Source organism: Urocitellus parryii, chromosome 1 (genome assembly GCF_045843805.1).
Source record: "Urocitellus parryii isolate mUroPar1 chromosome 1, mUroPar1.hap1, whole genome shotgun sequence".
Classification (NCBI taxonomy): Eukaryota; Metazoa; Chordata; class Mammalia; order Rodentia; family Sciuridae; genus Urocitellus; species Urocitellus parryii.
The window spans coordinates 275,507,951-275,528,105 of record NC_135531.1 but is presented as its reverse complement, the minus strand read 5'-3'; the positions used below and the strand labels follow the sequence as shown (position 1 = coordinate 275,528,105).

At 46.3% G+C, this 20,155-nt stretch overlaps 2 protein-coding genes and 1 long non-coding RNA gene across 5 annotated transcripts in view; 1 reads left to right on the top strand and 2 right to left on the bottom strand.

Annotated features, from left to right (window-relative positions):
- The window catches only part of Sp100 (SP100 nuclear antigen), a 96,008-nt gene extending 87,701 nt beyond the window's left edge, over nt 1-8,307 (bottom strand). Inside the window, exon 1 of one of the 2 annotated variants that reach the window (XM_077791098.1) lies at nt 8,102-8,307. In XM_077791098.1, the coding sequence (XP_077647224.1) occupies nt 8,102-8,133 (32 nt within the window). In that variant the 5' untranslated portion in view covers nt 8,134-8,307. The remainder of the gene's footprint in view (nt 1-8,101) is intronic. The other variant, XM_077791101.1, reaches the window with a different exon arrangement.
- On the top strand, nt 7,866-10,373 carry LOC113188093 (uncharacterized). Of its 2 annotated transcripts, XR_013342143.1 has the most exons (4): nt 7,866-7,901; nt 8,470-8,559; nt 9,242-9,325; nt 10,125-10,373. It is a non-coding gene; the product is annotated as an uncharacterized LOC113188093 (long non-coding RNA). The 2 variants fall into 2 exon arrangements; XR_003301501.2 differs by lacking the exon at nt 7,866-7,901 and having other exon boundaries at nt 8,375-8,559.
- Nucleotides 10,374-17,087: 6,714 nt separating this feature from the next.
- The window catches only part of LOC113188104 (nuclear body protein SP140-like protein), a 51,068-nt gene continuing 48,000 nt past the window's right edge, over nt 17,088-20,155 (bottom strand). The window contains exons 10-14 of the mRNA XM_026396276.2: nt 19,614-19,729; nt 18,799-18,877; nt 18,433-18,510; nt 18,075-18,218; nt 17,088-17,186 (exon numbers count right to left, since the gene is read on the bottom strand). Coding sequence (XP_026252061.2) covers nt 17,088-17,186; nt 18,075-18,218; nt 18,433-18,510; nt 18,799-18,877; nt 19,614-19,729 — 516 coding nt within the window. The remainder of the gene's footprint in view (nt 17,187-18,074; nt 18,219-18,432; nt 18,511-18,798; nt 18,878-19,613; nt 19,730-20,155) is intronic.

The following is a 20,155-nucleotide window of genomic DNA, read 5'->3' as shown; positions in this document are numbered from 1 at the left end:
TTCCAATTCTTACAGTAAACCTGGCCAAAAACTGCCAGCAATATTCATGCCACTGAGGGTGCTGCCTTGAAATTTCCTCTGCCAGATTAATTAGTCCAACACCTTTAAATGTGGCTTCCCCAAAGTTGCAGGACATGGGCAAAGTGGAGGCAAGTTCTTTGCCAGAATACCTCATGAGTGGCCTCTAGTCCAATTCCCAGTGGAGTCCTCATTTTTCTCTGAAACCTCACAAACCCAGTCTGCATTCCTGTTGCATTCTGGTCTTTTGAGCTCCAGCAGAATGGCCCATGGCTCCACCTATCACATTCTATAGCTTCCCCATCTGCAACTATAAACTTTTAAAATCCCTTCCACAAACCAGCAGCAATGTTTCTGAGTCACATGGTCAAGTTGCTCACAACAACGACCCTACTTCTCAGTACCAACTTCTGTTTTGGTTAGCTTTTGCATTGCTGTGATCAAAATACCTGGCAAGGGAGGGTTTCAAGATGCTGGTCCATGAAGTGAAACCAAGAAAACCAGCAAGGTGGGAGAACACCAAAAAGCAGGGGGACTTTACTGGAATTTAAAACTGAACATTCAAAGCAGATCAGCCCTCAGGAGTTTGGCTATAATAAAATAAGGAAGAAATCCCCAGCGGCAGAGCTGCTGCCACAGCCGGGCTGGAAGCCCCAGCCAGAGCAGTCCCTCTTTGAGAACAGTGGAGGATAAGGGAATGAAGGGGGTTAGGTGGGTTCGAGGTGGCTAAGGGAACAAAGCACCAGGCAGCCCACTCCTGTGTAAGAACAACCAATTGGGCGCCAATAGACAGCAGTGATAACCACCTGTCAATCAGCGGGGTCTCCGGACCAATCCTGGAAAGACATGGATCTCAGCAAGATTCCCCATCCAACCCCAGGAGGACAAGGAACTCTAAAAAATCCTCCCTTTCCTGTCCCAAGCCCTCCCTTCCTGACCAAAGCCCAATAACATTCTGAGCCTATGCATGATTCCCCCGGACCCGCTCTGTTAGACTGGAGGGTCTCCCCCAGGAGCGGATCTCAATAAAGCCTTGTTCAGCTGCTTTTAATCTGCCTCCTTTTGATCAGTGCCTGACCTTACAAAAGGAACCTGCATTTTGGGGAGGCCCAGGGCATATCTGGGTATGGAGCATTTAGAGATCAAGGACATTGCTGGTAAACCTGAAAGAGGCACTGCATGATATCTGTGTGGAGAAGCCACCATCTCTCCAGGCAGCATGCAGGAGACTAAGGAAGGGACCATTTTGCAGCTGCTGTGTGTGGGGCCAGCAACTGAGGGGGCCGATTCCTGGCAAAACCAAGTTTGACCCAAAATACAGGCCCAGTAAACACACACCGCATGACACGGAGTGTGCTTAAGTGCCCAGGAGAAAATCAAATGAGGAGACAGGTTTACACAGGGCACAACTGGTCGTGGAATCCCACCTGGCTCTCTCTCCCCCTCTCATCCAACTGCTCGCAAGACCAGCTGGGAGAGACCCATCTGGCGGGAAGGGCGGGTCAGGAGAAATTGTTTGGAGAATGAATCCGAGAACAGGAAATGTGGGGTCTACAGGTAACTTAGGGGGACTAAGAATCAGGTTCCCCACCACATGAGTAGATCTCAGGGGATCCCTGGGGACATCTTTCAGTGTGAACCAGCAATCACTGGGCCCTGAAGGGGCACTGATTTTAAAATCTCCAGCCCAACTGGCATTCAGCCAAGAGCCTGGAGCCCACCTAAGCTTAAGCCCTACCTCCAAGAATTCTGCCTACGGGATTACCTCTCCCACTCCAGCACCCAGAGGGCGGAGCAGCACCCTCCAGAAGACCCCCCTAACACTGCTGAGAAGAGAAAGTGGGAATCTGGACTCCAAAGGAAAGAATTCTTTAACTCTCCATCAAGATTCTTTTCTTTTGTTTCTTTTCTTTTAGTTCTTTTTTCACTAAGAACTGCTTAATTGTGACCTTAATGGTACATGGACATTTATACAGTCTCCTATTTTTTCTTCTTCTGATCTGCAGCATTTTCAAAGACAGTTATTTTGCATGGATTAGTTTTTTTGTGAACTAGGATGGTTTATGAGTAAATTTTAGTTTTGTTTTGTATTCTTTTATTTTTATTTTTTTTTAATTTGCTTTATATGTATAGATTTAATCCTGTTTCCCTTGATTCTCTCTTTTCTTCTGCTAACAGCCAATCTCTATTGTTCTTTCACTCTTTCTTTAATCTTTCACGTCTTCTTCTCCCCTCCTTCCTCATGATCACCACATCCTGTGTATCACTTCTGTTCTCTCTCTGTCCACCATCTGAAAATGTAAACCCTTTTGCAAACTTGTTGTTTTTATTATAGGCAATAACTGATCACATCATTTCTGTTTACTGTGATAATTAACATTGTAGACATCATCGTTGGAACTATTTGGTTTAATGCTTTATATTGTTTGCACTGGCTGTTGTAATACTTGTCTCCCCCTAAACAGTGAGATACCCAAAAACTTCAGGGACACTATAAAGTCCACAGAGTATAAACTCTACTGCCTCAGATCTGTACTGTTAGATGGGTAGATACACAAACAACATGAAAAAGCAAGGGAACAAATATCCCCAAGCAAACCAACTTTCTCCAATAACAGAATCCAACGACACCACAGTGGAAGAAATACCAGAGAAGGAGTTCAGAATGTACATGATTAAACTGATCTGAGAAGTAAAGGATGATGTAAGAAAGCAAACACAGGTAGCAGAAGATCACTTCAATAAAGAGAGAGTCTGAAAAAGAAAAGAAATTCTTGAAATAAAGGAAACAATAAGCCAAGTTAAAAATTCAAGAGAAAGCATCAGCAGCAGACTAGACCACTTGGAAGACAGAACCTCAGGCAATAAAGGCAAAATATATAATCTCGAAAACAGAGTTGGCCACGGATAGAAGATATAAAGAAACCATGATCAGAACTTCCAAGATCTATGGGATAATATGAAAAGACCAAATAAGATTTATCAGAACAGGTGAAGGTACAGAGGTACAAACCAAAGGAGTACACAATCTTTTCAATGAAATAATATCAGAAAATTCCCCAAATCTAAAGAATGAAATGGAAAATCAAACGCAAGAGATTAACAGGACCCCAAATGTGCAAAATTACTACAGATGTACATTAAGCACACTATAATGAAAATGCCCAGCATACAGAATAAGGGTAGAATTTTAAAGGCCGTGAGAGAAAAACATCAGATGACATTCAGGGGGAAACCAATATGGATCTCAGCTGATTTCTCAACCCACACCCTCAAAGCCAAGAGATCCTGGAATAACATCTACCAAGCTCTGAAAGAAAATGGATGCCAACCAAGAGTCCTACATCCAGCAAAAATTAAGCTTCAAATTTGAAGATGAAATAAAAACTTTCATGATAAAGAAAAATTAAAAGAATTTTCAACCAGAAAGCCTGCAATTCAGAACGTTCTCAATAAAATATTCCATGAAGATGAAAGGGGAAAAAAAAGTGAAAACCAATGACAGAAGGAACTACACTAAAGGAACAGTCAATCAAAGGAGAAACTAAGTAAAATTAAAAACTAGAAATAAAAGCCAGGTGTAGTGGCACACACCTGTAATCCCAGTGGCTCAGGAGGCTGAAGCAGGAGGATCATAAATGCAAAGTCAACCTCAGCAAAATCAAGGTGCTAAGCAACTCAGTGTGACTCTGTCTCTAAATAAAATACAAAATATCTTCAAATATCTGGTTATCCAAAATAGGGCTGGGAATATGGATCAGTGGTCGAGTGCCTCTGAGTTCAATCCCTGGTACCCCCCATACACACCAAAAAAATAGAATTAAGACAAAATGACAGAGAACACAAATCATATCTCAACAACAACCTTAAACATTAATGGCCTAAACTCATCAATCAAAAGACAAAGGCTGGCAGATGGATTAAAAAACAAGACCCAATAATATGTTGTCTCCATGCGGCTCACCTCATAGGCAAAGACATCCACAGACTGGAGGTGAAAGGATAGGAAAAAACATAGCACTCATATGGATTGTGTAAACAAGCAGGGGTTTCTATCCTCATATCAGATAAAATGGACTTCAAGCCAAAGTTAATTAGAAGGGACAAAGAAAGACATTTCTTACTGCTTAAGGGAATTATATATCAACAAGACATAACAATGATAAATATTTATGCCCCAAACAATGGAGCAAAGCCTTCTTAAATTCAAGAATCAAATAGACCACAACATAATAATACTGGGTGACTTTAACACATCTCTCTCGATACTGGATGGAGCTTCCAAACAAAAGCTAAACAAAGAAACTATAGAAATAAATAATGCAATCAATAATTTAGACTTAACAGACATATACAGAATATTTCATCCATCAGTGATTGGATACACTTTCTTCTCAGAAGCACATAAATCCTTCTTTGAATAAACCATGTTATGTAAGCTATCACATATGTTGGCATACAATTGTAATATTACCTTAATTCATTTGTAGCATCTGTAGGGTTATTTTGACAGCACTCTTTCCATTGATATTAATTTTTGTGTCCTTGTTTTTTTTCTTCATCAGACTTGATTTTTATCAAATTTTAGCTGTATTTTTTCTTCTCTATTTCATATATTTCTGCTCCTACTCTTAATTTTTTTCCCTCCTACTACTTACTTTGAAAATAATTTGCTATTCTAGCTTCTTTCTGACACAAGTATTTTAAATGTTCATCTGAGTACTGATTCATCCCAGAGATCCTGGTATCTTAAGCTTTTATTATCACTTCAGAGCACTTTTTATTTACTTTACTTGTATTTTCTTCCTTGACCTCAGAGATATTTATGAGTGCACTATTTAATTTTGAAATAGTTGATGTGGGGAGGGGTTCTTCTATATATCTTAAGGTGATTGGTTTCTAATGTAATCATGCAGGAAACACAGTCTTCATGATTTCAGATTTTTAAAAAGCCATGGAAATGTTTTTTATATTGATTATATTGGTTACGTACATGTCAAAACTGATCAAATTGCAGACTTCAAATATATGCCTTTTATTGTTCTTCAATTTTACCTCAATAAAACTACGGGGGTAAAAAGATTGGACTTGTAGCTCCGTGGTAGAGCATTTGCCTAGCATGCGTGAGGCCCTGGGTTCAGTCCCTCGTACTGCAAAAAATAAGCACAATCCCATTATAACATCTAAGTAAAAATAATTAATTCCTTAATATCTTCAAATATCTGGTTATCCAAACAAGGCCCATACCGTGCAAATGGTTGATGTGTTCTTTAATTTTTTAGGTGTGGAAGTGGGGAAGTACTGGGATGGAACTCACTGCATTACATCTCTAGCTCCCCTTAAAAATTAAAAAACCTGACAAGAAGAACTTAGAAGAGGAAAGGTTTGCATGGACAGAGTCGCAGTGCATGGACAGCCGACCTCACCGGGAAAGGGAGCACAGGAAGACCAGCCCATCCAGGCTGCACCCCCAGGGACCCACCTCCCTCGGCCACACCCCACCTGCCATGGTTTTCACACATCAGTCCATTTGAACCAGGGTGGATGCATTGGGTTAAAGGTCTCACAATCTAATCACTTCATCTCTGAATATTCCTGCATTAACAGTTAGTTTTGGGCGGACACCTCATAGCCAAACCATAACCACCCTCCTGTCTACCTGGCGATCACTTGATGGCGTCCTCAGAAAAACAGGTGAGAATCAAAACAGAAACTTCATACTGTAGCTCAGATGGGAAACAATGCAGTCTCAGATAAGACAGGAAATGTGAAAAAATTATCCAATCCAATTCTATCTGAGCAAGCACGACATTTGGGTGAGCATCTTGGGGCAGATATCATCGAGACGGCCTACCAAACCACAGCCAGCACCCGAAAAATGAACGAGCGCAGAATGCGAGATTCAGGCAGAATCAGTCTGGAAGAATGACTCAGAAGACCAGGAGAGCATCCCCCCAAGGGCTTGACACCCCACAAAACCCCAAGCCAAGCAGCGTCCTGACGAGGGGTGATGGATTTAAAGGACCCAGCTAAAAGTGCGGCTTGTAGTGCTATGGGAAAAAACTAAGATCCTCTCCAAACACACACACACACACACACACACACACACACACACACAGTTTGTTTGGTTTTTTTAAAATTATAAATTACAAGAAATAAACCTACTGAAAATTGAGTGATTGTCCTGGAGGAAAAGCTGAAGGTGATCACTAGAAACATGAAGTGAAAGAATCAGAGAGGGGAAAGTATCCAGCAGCCTTTGGGCTGAGAAGGCTGGAGTTACTCCAGTGGAATATAATTTTGCATAAAATTGAAAAGGAAAAAAAATTGTCAAAAATGTTTGAAAAGGAACTTTCCCTTTTTATTTTCTTTTGCCCCTAAAAGTAGGCTCGAATATGCAGCCAAAAAAGAACGCAAGAGCCATCATTAAACACTGGGAGTGCTCATGGAATCAATCCATCAGTAACTTCCCACACCACTTTATTTATATCTTATGAAATCAATGCCATCGTAGGTTGCACCTTAAAATGTAAGTTTTCGTAAGACGAAAGCCACCTCACACAAAGTTAGGACAAGGAAGCTACATTTATACTTCTCCAGGATATCCAGCGAAATCTCCCATATCATGAAACAAAGGACAGACACCCAAATAAAACTGGAAAGAAAATGAACCTGAAAGAGGAGAGGGAATCTAACAGCCAACAAACGGGAGAGACCGAGCCACCTCCTACCTAATCAGAAAAATACAGATGAAAACCACGTGCACCTCCTCATCTGTCACTTTGACAAAGTCTGGCTGGGTGTGGGGAGGTGGCTCGTCTCATCTGCTGTTGATAAGAGAATACATTCATATTCAGCCTCTTACAAAGGCAATTTAGCTGAGCCTATAAACAAGTACACATTGATTCCCTTTGCCTCAGTGATTCCACTTTCTTGTGTTTTGATACAATGATGTAGAATTCCAACATAAAGTATATAATCATTATCACAGACTCTTAGTAAAAGTGAACAATGGAAATAACCTAAATATCCATCAGAAGGGGATGGTTTAAATATTATGGTACCTATATCAATCTCATGGAATAGCATAAAGCTGCTTTAAAAAACAAAGTTCATGTACATGTATTAAGGTGAAAAGATCTCTAAGATTTCCACTTTTAAAATAAGTGGCAATATAAAATGCTGAAAAAATGTACAGTATCATCTCATTTATTATAAAATGCATTTATGATAACAAGTTATCTAGACAAATGCACAGAAAAGAGAAGACGAGACCAGACTTCTCACAGACCTGGGACCGGAAGCTGAAAGTGAGTGAGAAGGGAATTTTTTCCCATTGTAGACCTCTATGCTGTTTGAAATTTTATGAGCAAGGTTGTAGAGTGTATTCCTTTTGTAGACATAAAAAAAATCAAGTCTTGTTATTTTTGAGCCCACTACAGAGGAAAAGATAGAATTTCTATTGTTTTTCTTGTCAGAGGTATGACCTACCCAGGAACAGAAAATCAAAGTGAAAATAAAACTCGGCCTGCACTAGCTTTTCTCCTCATGGGCCCTTTCTCTCTTTTTTTTCCCTTTGATCAGGATAAACAGAGAAAGAGCTCAGACCCCGTCAGCGTCAGCACAGGGACAGCCCCGATCTGACAAAGCTAGTCCCCTGCAGGTGCTGGACCATAGCACCCCAGGCTTGCTGGAAAAGGTGCCAGATGTTTACCCTGGAGCTGGTGTTGCCCCACCTACCCTCTCTGAAGTGACCTGTGAAAGGTGGAGGGAGGTGGGGGAGGACTGGGAGCATTCAGAGGTCATGGGAAATGGCCAATCCCTGCTGGGAGGGACAGAGTCCGCCCCTGAGCAGCAACTGCAAAACAAGACACTCCTGAGTGGTGAGCTGAACTCACATCGACAGCCGACAGCCGTCCTGCTCCTTTAAAAAACCCCTCTTCCTCTCTCCTAGCTCTTACTTCATCTAGTGCAGACCTGGCTCCCGTGGGGCGGGACTGAGCCACAGTACCCCCTTAGACCCCAGCTGAACTCAAGCAGCACACGGCCAGAGACAGAAATCCAAGGGAGGAGAGAGACTCACCTGGTGCTCGGGTCGCCAGCCCCGTCTGCCATCCTCCTGCCCTGGACCTGCCTGGGTCTGGGAGGGTGACCCCTTGTCCCTCAGTCTCCCCCGCCTGTGTCCAGTGTGGCTGCCCGACCCTGAGCAGGAAGTGGGCCCTGGGATTGACTCACCAAACAGCGCTCCGCCCCGCCCCGTTGGGGAAAAGAGAAGTGAAAGTATTTGTTCGACCTCTGATGGGCCACTGCCAAGCTAGTCCTCCCTCCTCCCTCGGCCCACGGGCTCCGGCGCTCCTGAAGTGTAGCGGGAGGATGGAGGCCTGCAGGCAGGGAAGGGGGCCCCAGGGACAAGCAGGGCCACTCCCAGGTGTCCCCTCTGTCTGTCTCCAGATGATGGCCCTTATCAGTTGTGTCCAGTCTGACTAAGCCTGCCTCTGCCTGCGCCTGTGTCTGTGGCTGTTCCTTACAACCAGCGACTTAGTGAGTCCCAGCATCTCCATGGCAGCTGCTTCTTCCAGGAGGGAAAGCTGGAAACCTCTCGGGCCAATGGGGGAGACTGGACTAAACTCAGGAAGGTCCTGACATTCAGACCAGAGCTGGAGAGAGCCGACGTGCTCAGCCTTACAAAGGAGGCAGAACACCCTTGGCATTCCTAGGCATCAGCCAGAGGCAGGGGAGGTCTCTCCAAGCCCCTGGGGCCACATGCTGAGCCAGGTTAGGGCTAGGACTGACATTTTAGGTGCAAGGGTGTAAGGTGCCTTGACTGGAGCTGCTCTGCATCAGCAAGGGCTCAGGAAGAGACACTGGGTATCAAAGAAGTCACTGGACCTCTCAGTGGAGGAGGATGGAGGAAGGAGCCCAGGGGGTCTAGAAGTGAAAGGGCAGGGGGACCCAATGGGGGGACCTCTGCCTCCCAGTTATGCCTGTTTGGCTGGGGCACAGTCAGGGATGCAGCCGGCAGCCAGGGTGTGCAGACTCCAGGGCCAGGATGGGATGGGCAAAGGGCAGAGGACTCAGAGGCCAGAAGTGGCCAGAGCTCGAAAGTGATAGTTTCACACCACGGTCCACCGAACGCGACTCCTGGTGGTGAGCAAGGGTGCTTGACACTGTGGGGGGAGGACAGAGGTTCCTACCGTTGATCCACTTATCTTTCTTTCCTCAGAAGAGTGAGCTCCAAACGGATGGGGCGGATTCCAGGCACTGATGAGGACATCTTTTCCAGTGGGCGGGGCCACTGTGCCTACAGGTACCTACTCGTGCCGACAGGTACATACACCGCCACCCCGCATGCGCTTTCTCTCTGGGGCAGAGGGGCTGGTCAGCTGAGCCTCATTGGGCACAGCTGTCCTCTGTCCGGTCTCTATGGGGCAGGGTGTGCTCTGGCACAGACTTCACCAGCCTGTCCTGGAGAATCCCCCGGCCATCCCCATGTAGTAGGCTGGCCAGAGCCAGTGCAGAGCTGGGCGCTGACGTGAACATGTCAGGTCTCTACGTCTGCTCAAGCTCCAGGAGCCTGGAAGCCAGGGTTGGAGAGTCGGGCCTCCCTCCTGTGGGTGGGCACATGGAGAGTGAGTGCAGGGGCCTCCCGAGTCTCCTTCTGGGAGGCAGCACATGGATCAGCACAACACACCTGCCCCCTCCCTTCTTCTGGGGCAGATTCTTCAACTAGGACTTGGTGGGTGGGAGTGTCCCCTGGTCGAGCCTCTCCATAGCCATCCACCTGCAGAGACTGGGGCTCTATTAACACCCCCAAGCTGGGTGCACCAGGACAGGGTCCAGCGTGGGGCTGGGCCATGTGGTTGACTGGAGCAGCTGGCGACCGTGTAGATAAGGCCAATTCTGAGATTCCGTTTGGGGAATCACTTGATTACCACTCACCTAAGCAAGTCCCCAATTCCACTTTCATCAGGAATGAAGGAGGTTTGTTGACCTCCTTTTTGCCCATCTCTCAATTGGGTTAGAACTCAGGTGGGGGAAAAGGATGGCATGTGGGGGCCTCCTGCCCCTAAATATGTTTAGCCCATGGTCTGTGTCTCTCCCTCCAGTTCTCTCCTACCTGAGCCCCACATGGGTGAAGAGGCTGAGGATCAGAACCCCTTACAACTACGTCACCATGATGCAATCATCCCCCTGGCTTAGTGGTACTCGGTGGCAATATTTGGGCTTTTAAAGACTGTGGTGAGGGGGCTGGGGTTGTGGCTCAGCGGTAGAGCGCTTGCTTCACACATGCAAGGCCCCTGGGTTCGATCCTCAGCACCACATAAAAATAAACAAATAAAGGTATTATGTCCAACTACAACTAAAAAATAAATATTACCAATAATAAAAAAAATAATAAAGACTGTGGTGAGACTGAGCCTCACTCCTTCCCCACCCTGCCCTTTGCTTGACAGAACTTCAACGACTGGGCTAAGGGGTGTAGAGCTTTGGTCACTCCAACCCGCAAAGTTTGCAAGATGCAAGAGGGATGATTAGGGGTGGAAAGGATTATTTCTATGGAAGAAGAGAATGTCTGGGGAAGGGATGGATAGGAAGAGACAGAGACCATCGCAGAAGAGGAACGGGTTGAGGGTGAGGGGTTCTGAGGAGTGAAGAAGGGAAGGGAAGCACTGGAGAAGGTGGGAGGTCCATCTGGCCACCTTCTGAAGGTCTGGGGTCCAGCCACGAGAAACACCTCCACAGAAGCCCTCAGTCCTTGTGCGGCAGAAGGGAGGAGGTTGGCCCAGCCACATCTCCAGTCCCCACCTGCAATCTGCATCATCACCCACGGCCCTTCAGTTTATCCTCTGTTGTAGCCACAAGTGAACAAGGACAGCTGTATCCTGTGCCCTGGTTACTGGTTGCAGAATCAGGATCCCCAGAGTCCAGTGACACTACTCTTGCTTCTTTCCTATGGTCCCCAGGTAGCCAGGGTGGGCACAGACTGACCAAGTGCAGCAGAGTCCCTCTCCCATCAGCCCACAGCCCACCTGGCTCCTGGACTTGGCTCCAGCCAAGTCTACACTTCCCTCTAGTGGCCTAACTCAGCATTACAGTCTCCTTACACCTGGGTTCTTTTGTCCTTTGTTGGAAACAGAAATCAAAAATCCTTCTCTTTTCAAAAACAACCCAAATGCCTTGATATTTGTAGTAGAAGCTCTGTTATTTCATTCTAAATAAAGATGAACCGAGTAAGAGATTGAGTTCGGGAAGTTTTAATATCTGACAGTCCGTGAGCATATCTGGGCTTGCGTCTAGCAGAGACCTCTTGATTCAAATCCCGAGGGAGGTGCTGCCCTCTGGGCCATCCATCCTTGCGGAGCCCTCTGTCTTCCTAGAAAGCTGCATCCCACTGGGAGCACCAGGGTGGCCCTTCCTTTTCCGCCTCCCTGGAGGCTGAAGCCCTCAAACCTGCCCACCTCCCTCCCCTGCGGCCCCCACAGCATAATCCTGAGGTCCTTTCCAAATATGTAGATCTTGTAATTTAAAATGTGTTTAAAACATTCAATAAGCTGCAAAAACAGATGGCGCAGAATGAGCTTTTAAAGGAAGGCCTGAGAGGTTCAAGGAGTGGGTTATGCTGAGAAGTTCAGGAAATGCCCTTGCCCAGTCCTGCCTCACGCACCCCAGTCTCCTTGGGGGTGGCCCTCACCTTCCTCTACCATTCAGTGTCCTCTCACTCCTGAAGGACCGGAATCAAAACGTCTTAGCTTCACCCAACTCTTGCTAACTTAGGATCCTACCTCTCTGAAAAACAGCAACCTGCTTCAGAGTTCATGATTCTGGATACCCTGGGGATTCCCAGGGGCAGCTTGCTGAGGTCGTGGGCACCAGTTAGCACTCACTGCCAACACTCGGAGATCTGGATCAGGATGGCTCCGTGCTGTTAACCCCCGACAAGATGGAACTAGGGCTGCTCTCAGAGAGGGGGAGAAACACTTCATCCTAGTTAGGGCCCAACAGGTGCCTCTTGGGGAGCCTGGGGTCTATGGAGCTGGGTGCTACAGAAGCAGAGGAAACAGCATGGCTGCAGGAACTGGAGGAGGAGGCAGTTGGGTTGCACAACCACTTGAATAAAAGTGAAGCCTCTTACAAAACGGCCATTGCTAATATTTCTGCAAATCCCTCCAAATGTCCATTACTAAGAGTGGTGAGCCAGAATAACTCTGGACTTTATCAGATCCTGGGAGAGCCAGGTGAGGCGTGTGTGGTGAGAGATGGCCTCCACCAAGCACACGGAAGGAGCCCACTGGTAGCTGCCTTCCACTTGTTCTGGCTCATAAGTGGGTGCTTTTTTCAAGTGGGGGGTCCGTGGTAGGGACCTCATTGTTGCTGAACAGAATAAAAGATGTGGTGGAGAAGGGAAGGGTTGCTTCATGAAGACTTGGTTGTTAGGGCACAGGAAATGAGCTGTCCTAAGGAGACTCAATCATGGAAGAGGATCAACCCAACTGTCCCTGCATAGAGGACTTGGCATCCTAAGAATATTTATCCTAAGTGTATTTCTAATAAGCGCTGATATATACCTTCTGTCCGGCATCTAGGAGAGATGTACAGGGAAGAGAGGGAGGTGGCCTTACCCACGGAAGCACTTGCTAGAAAATGTGGTGGGCGGGAGCTGGCCGAGTTGGAATACCTGGGCTCTCCCAGGGAACCGGTGTCCAGGGTCACAAAAATTCCACAGAGCATAGACTTGCACAGAGCATAAATTGGCCTTTATAACTGACCAACCATCACAGTTATGGTTTAGGGAAACTCCAAAGTAAAGTATAACGAGCTCTCCCGAAGGCCACAGAGGTCTCTAAACTACTGTACTGTTCCCCTGCCTGGTGCACGTGCTTCTCACAGGTACAACACTGCACTTGTGAAGCAGGTGGGCACCCAAAAGGGCCCCAGCACAGGCCAACCACTGGGTCTAGACAGGTCATGAAGTGGACCACACAGGAGGGTGGCCCAAGGGCTCTAGCAGGCCATTGGTGCCCTGCTGTGCAACTAGGCTTATCAGGTAAAGGCAGGCTCCAAAGCCAACAGGTGGAAGAGCTCCTAGGAGCAGGTGGCCTCCAGGGTCTGCTGATACTGTGGCTTTGGGGGGAAATGCTTGGCACGGTTGTGTTGGTTCTCAAAACAACGACAATCAAGTTGCAAACCCACCCATCTCACTTGCTACACACCCATTTTCTTGGAGTACTAAGGGAAAAAACAGTAAGTTCTCTGTGATCACGTGCCAGTTCTCAACCTCTAACCAGCTCAGAATGGCTGGTGGGCTCAGTTTACTTGGTGACTTGCTTCCTCCAGAGAGAATGGAGACCCGTCTGCACTCTCCCACACATACCGCCTATGGCCTGTGGCTCCCTCTCCTATGGTAAATCTGGGAGGTGTTGAGCCCACTGAATGTGGGGTCAGGGTAAATGAGCGGCCCACGTGTATCCAAGGACTCTGGGTTGAGCTATGATGACAATATGATATCCCTGAACTTTGCCTACAAGAACCAAGTATTGGGAGTTGGGTTCTTACCCACTAAGCTGCTTTGGCAGGAGGGGCCTGGATTTACCATTTATTGTTCAGACAATGTACAATGCAGGAACCCAAGGACTATTTCTTGTCTTTCCTGAATAAACACAAAGTAAAGACAACCAGTTGGAATCTACAGAACTCAGGCCACACGTCTACATGCTACCTACATGTGCCTCAGGCTCCGTCTCATTCTCACAGACCCAGAGAGGATGAATCTAGAACACACAGACCTTGTCTGAAGGGGTGTACACTCTTCCAGTCCCATATACCATGAGGTTCAGGGCAAAATGTGAATGAAGAGATCAGGAGAGAAATTTCCAATTTTGATGCAATATAGAAACAGGTGGTTTCGTGTCAGATGAAACATTGTAGACCAGACAATCTGAACATACCTGTTATTGAAAGGTCTGGCAGCTCTGACTAGTTCATTGCTCTGTAGCCCCCAACCCCACCCCCCGCCCCGTGTCCCATCCGCATCTACACTGACTGGATGGGTAGCTAATTGCCATCTCTTGCTTGAACCAAAACAGGAACTCTATTTTAGCAGGTAACTCTGGTGGTTAGGCTCAAACGGCACTCTTGGTCTGTAGTGGAAAAAGCTCAGCCCCAGGTCTGACAGATTTCCGTTTGCCCCAGGTATCATCCACAGACCAGGGGAGGGTTTACACACATGTTTTCTATGAGCCTCTCTTTTTGGACATTTTCCCCTCACTCCCCACAAAGCCTGGTTACTCTGAGGGGCTCTTCTCCTGGCTCTTCCAAGCAGAAAGAAGAGCTTCCTATCAAAGTTTTAGGCCACCCAGCAAGAGTGTGGCTGTTCTTAGAGGAAGAGGAAGTGGATTCACTACGGGCTGCTCCCTTTGAGTTTCGACTTCCCCTCAAAGTTTTGATTTCTCCCCAAAGCCTGCCTGCTGTGTTCACCTTTCAGAACCCTCAGGCAGCTGGTTTTGAGTAGTGTCCAGAGTTTCTAGCTAGTTTGGAACTTTGGAGGGGAAATCCTAGCATGCTTCAAATCATTGAGTCCCTCAAACTTACCTACATGTCGTGTCTCTGAGTCGTGGTGCCCGCGATGTACCCAAGGCATTCAGAATACTCAATACTTCTTGCTCTTCAGACCCACGACCACACTCTGATCCGTACAGTGGGCCAATGTAATGTGTTGCGGCAGCCAGAGGAGCTCTACTTAACAGAAAGCAGGAGAATTTCTTTTGCCCTAGTACAAGTATACTGTTGTCTGACCCATGTGACTGTTGTGTCCTGATTACACATTCAGGAGCTGGGAAAATGACTGCCGGCTGAATTCAGTACACCCATTCCGAGATGGACATTACCTGACATCCATCCACTCTAACAGAGGGGCCAGGATGGCTCTGTGTCCCCAGATATTTACATCAACTCCAACCCTGTGTTCAACATCTCTTGAAATATCTGTTTTTCTTTCCCTGACATGTGGTTATTTGAACAAATGGCCATAGATCCCTTTGGAGAAGAACTGAGGGAATCCGACTACTTACCCTCTCAAGGTCCTTCCTTCTGAAAACTCGCCCTCACTTTTATTGGAAATGAGCCTCATCATGAGAACTGGCTAGACTGAGGTAGCTGTCTATCGTCTTATGCTCCTCTATTCCAAATCTCTTTTGATGATGTATATGAAGTAATAAACATTGGCTGAGGAACACAATCACTTCCCGGATGAGTCTTTCCATTGTAGAGTAGGATCACACTAGCATGTCAGTGTCCCTCGGCTTTTGTTCCCCAGAGCCTGCCACAGCAGTTTGGGCATCTCTACCTTCCACTTCATTTAATATGTACCACAGTTATTCTACAGAATCACGACCATCATCCCCTGCCAGGTTGATTAAAGTCTGTGGCACAGAAGAGCTCTCCTGTATCAACAATTCCCCCTTATCTAGTTTTACATCTTACCTTTCTTATTCCAGGATCTTCTACCAATCTCCTAGCTCCTGTTGGTAATGTTGGCCAATCTCCATCTCCTTTGAAATATAAACCCTCTTTCAACTTGCAGCCCCACCCATAGTTTGTCCAGTTGGGTCATGCAGAGAGGCCTCCACATGCTTAAAGTCTTCATTTAAGCAAGATGGGGATGGGTGTAGTTCCCTCTTCCAACAAGGGGAAGGGGGATTCTTTTTCATGACCAGTGGTTCAGAGGGTATAGTAGTTCAAAATTCTCATGTGCATCTACCTTGATAGCCCCGTTTTGAGTTTCAGGGCCTTGAATTTGGCATAGAGACCACCTGAGCTTGGAATTTAGTCCTTTTTGGAGTTCTGCCATTCTTAAAATCAGGACCTACAACAGGCCTTCCTTCCTGTCTGCCTTCCAGATACAAATTTAAGGGCCTCTTGGCTTTAGGCTGGCGATTAATAGATCTAAACCTGATATTTATGCTTATCAATATATTAGCAATAGCCACCAAACCCAACATTTCTTATAGTTACCCTTTCTCCCTTCTTAAATGCCAGACAAATTGCACCAGCTAGTGTGCCTCTTTTCCTGTAGCTCATCTGGCTTTCTACAGTAGAAAGTCTGGCAACTGTCCTGTTATAACATCCCAGGGACTACCAATATCCACCTATCACCATTCTGCTAAACAGTGATCCACCTCCAGGATCATGTTCTTAAGAGTTTGTTTTCGAGGACCGCTACTACTTAGGGTGGGTCCCTGCTGTGGTTTGGATCTGGAATGTCCCGAAAAGTGCATGCTTTGAAGGCTTGGCCCACAATGAAGCAATGTTCAGAGGGAATCACTGTGGGGAAGTGACTGGATCACAAGGGCTCCGATCTCATCAGAGGATTAGTCAGTCGGTAACTGAATGGATGCTGGGACGCGGGGGCAATTGTAGGCAGCAGAGTCTGGTTGGAGGAAGCAGGTCCCTGGGGGTATGGCTTAGAAGGCTATTCCTTGTTCTGGCCCTGTTCTTTTTCCTCCTTCTCTCTCTGCTTCTGAGTTGCCACGAGCTGAGAGTAGCCTTCCTCGGCCATGTTCTTCCACCATGATGTTCTGCCTCACCTCAGGCCTGGAGCAGTGGAGTCCGCCGGCCATAAACAGAAACCTCTGAGACTGCAAACCAAAAGAAATCTCTCCTTCTCTAAGTTGTTTTTCTCAGGCATTTGTCATAATGATAAAGAAAGAAAAACACTAACCCAGCCCCCTAGAAGCAGAGTCTGAGATGGAGTATCTTAAGGTATTGGTTTATTGTGAAGCTCTCTCAGGAGAAGAGGAGCGAGGGAAGCAACATAACAAAGCGAGAAAGGTGAGGTCAGCTGCAGACGAGCTTCAGCCTGGTTCCTTGGGATCAGTAGCCACGGTATCCCTGGTTCTACCTTAAGGCAAGGGAACCAGCTCTCAGGCTGGGAGGTGCCACCCCGGCTGAAGCTGGCTTTCTTTGGTACAGGGATGCTAGACTTCGTAAACGGTGTTCACTGCAGCCGAGGGTGGGGGATCTTGCCAGAAAAATAAATTGCACCAGAACACCAAGAGCAGTTACTGCACCAGTCAACTATTTTCATTTGTTTCCTGAATAGTGAACAGTCCCTTCAAATTCTTCTCGAATTCAGTCTCCAGTCTAATTCCCATTTGGCCACACTCACGGTACTGGAAAAAAAAATAATAAAGACAAAAACGAGAATCTCATTATCCGTGTTGTTAGACATCTGGCCATTGAGAATGATCAGGACACTTGTTAAACATTCTGGGGCACGCTAACCAGTTCAAACTTGAAAACTCACATAGCTAGGAGCAACTTCTGTGTTCTGCTAGCATAATTAGAAAGAAATATGAAATCATTGCCATGTTGGGGGACCATTACTTATGTGACTTTGGTTGTTTATTAGAGTTCAGTAAGAGTTAGAAAACGGATCTCTGTTAGTAGAAGTCATGTATAAAGGGAGATCAATGATCTCTTCCTTCCTCATCACTTCTATTCCTCTATTGGGGAGTCCCTGTTAACTATTGGTCCTTGAACATATATAGGAGCCTTGAGTTTGGGATTTCTGAGAAGTTTTAAGGAAGCTTGGGGGAAGATAAGAAGCACAAACTGACTTGAATATAAATTCTCTTTCTGGGCTGGGGTTGTGGCTCAGTGATAGAGTGTACTCCTGGCACGTTCAGGACGGTGGGTTCTATCCTCAGCACCACATAAAAATAATAAATTAAAATATTCTGTTCAACTACAACTAAAAAATAAATAAATTCTCTTTCTGTGTGTATGGCAAAGGGAGGACTTGACTGTTCTCTCTGAGCTCTGGTTGGAGGGATGGCAAATGAGCGCTTGAGAGCATGGGGCTTTCTTTGGTTACAGGGACACCTTCTGATTCACTGTTACCTAAGTCTTAAACTAAAAGATTCACTCATTTCCAGGGCCTTGCTTGTGCAGGCTTGTTAGAGGAAGACAAGGGAAACTAAACTTCCCAGGTGCCAGAAAATGAGGGGTGGAAGCAGCCAGTGGGAGCAAACAGAAAGGGAAGCAGAGCGGGTCCTTACCTTGTACGAGGCCCTGTGGTTCTCAAAGATGAGGCGTATGTCCCGCACAAACCCCTTCACTTGGGAGTAACCCTGTTTATTCAGCCTTTTCTTGATTTTGTCCAACCACATAGGTTCCTTCAGACTCTGATAAGTCTCCCTCATCTGCTGACAAATACACCAATTTACTTAAGTCTTAAACTGGAAGAATTTGTGAGAGCTACTAGCACAGTTTAGTGTTTGACCTGCTATGGATTCTCATAAAATCCAATGGAAAGACAACAGGGCTGCTGTCTCACACTCTAGGGACTGAGATCACAGATCCCATTTCAGAGTCACCTCGTATCACCTGGGGCTGAGGCTCTCTGCTGTTACTTACACGATGATAACGTGGATTCTTGGCAAAAATGGAGCTCTCAGAACAGCAATAGACCTTCAAGAGGAGGAACTCACATTTCTACAAGAGAAGTAGGCTGTCAATGAAAAGCAGCTTGAAAAGAAGAAACCCATATGCTCACCCCACAGAAAGCATGACTCATGCCCCGCAGCTTCAGGAAGATTCTCCAAACATGTGTAAGGGCTAAGTTATTCTTTCTGTAAACATGTTCTGGTGTGATGTCAGCGTCACAGAAGTGTGGGTCGGAAGAGAAAGCTCCCTCTGAGTTCCACGTCTCTGACCCCAGGCCTGTTGGTGTTTCTCACAAGAGAAGGGAAATGAGAGGGCTTGGGGGTTCCACGGACTCACCAGCTGTTCCTCGGGCTGCATCTGCCTCTCTAGGATCTCAGATTCCCGATGACTCTCTTGACTGTCTAAGGAGCCCATCCTGCAGAAAATGCAACTCCACGGGATCCTGAGAGATTGTGCATAAAGTGAGCAGAGAACACGGCCCCTGGAAATAGCTACTGTTCCTATAGCTGCATGTCCTCCTTTAAGGAATAGCTGATACACTAGTTAGAGAGGACACTCCCAGAGAGTGCAAGATCCCCACAAGGGATCTTGAGCTGTCCACTCTGTTTCCATCTGTGGCAGAAACAGGATGTCAGACCTTGGAAAGTAGTGTCATGTTGACTAATAGGATCTCCTTTCCCCCACTGGGAATACAAGGAGCCCTGCCGACGAGGCTCAAGTATAAGAAACGGGGCTTTAACTCCTGGTGATCTTGGGTCCATCAGCCTATTAAAGCGTAATGAAAAGTGGGAACCAGTTGTGTTTATTTCTTTCCTGACTAAGCACAGAAGAAAAAAAAAAAACCTGTCATTTCCCATTTCCAATCCATGGACATAAGTCCCTGCTGCAAAACTTTGAAGAAAGGACAATTATAGTATGTAGGCTAAGGACCCAGTCACCAGTCTCTGCATCCCCGAAGAGGTATCTCCGGTTGCACAGAGAATACTGATATTGCAGCATCTTTCAGTAGCCCTCTGAATCATGCTGCTAGATCCTGGTCGCTAAGATCTCTGCTCATTCCCCATCGAGACCCAAGAGGAACACTGCAGGGCAAGTGTGCATGGCAGGGGGAAGGACTCCTAGCAGGAGAGAGAGAAGAAATCACATCTCACTCCTCAATCTTTGCAGGTGGAATGTGACAGTCTCTATGGAAGGCTCTGGAGCAAGTGTCACAGCAGAACAGCAGTCCCCTACGCCGACACACCTCACACACTTCCGAGTTTCCCATCTAGAAGAGAAAACAACAACCACGTCACTGGGATTGGCAAGACCCTGCAAAGCCACTGCTATGGGAACCCAGAACACAAGCCTCTGGGAAAACCTGCATGGGCCCATTTGCTTCTCCCTGGGATGGTAAGTGCTTGGAGTGGAGAGTTCAGACAAGACATCTTCTGTTAAAGTTCAGGAAGAGGAGACCACGTGCCATACCAGAAAACATTTCCTCTCAAAACCAGAGATATAACACAGAAAGACCAACAGCAAAACAACGTGATGATTTTGAGGGAATCTGAATAATTTTATTATTAGCTTGCAGACAAAAGTTCCTAAAATAAATGTTGAATCCATTTGCTTATACAACAGTGATGAAATTGATTCATCAAAGTGTGATTTACTAAAAGTTTATATATGAGGGAATAAACTTTTGAAATATCAC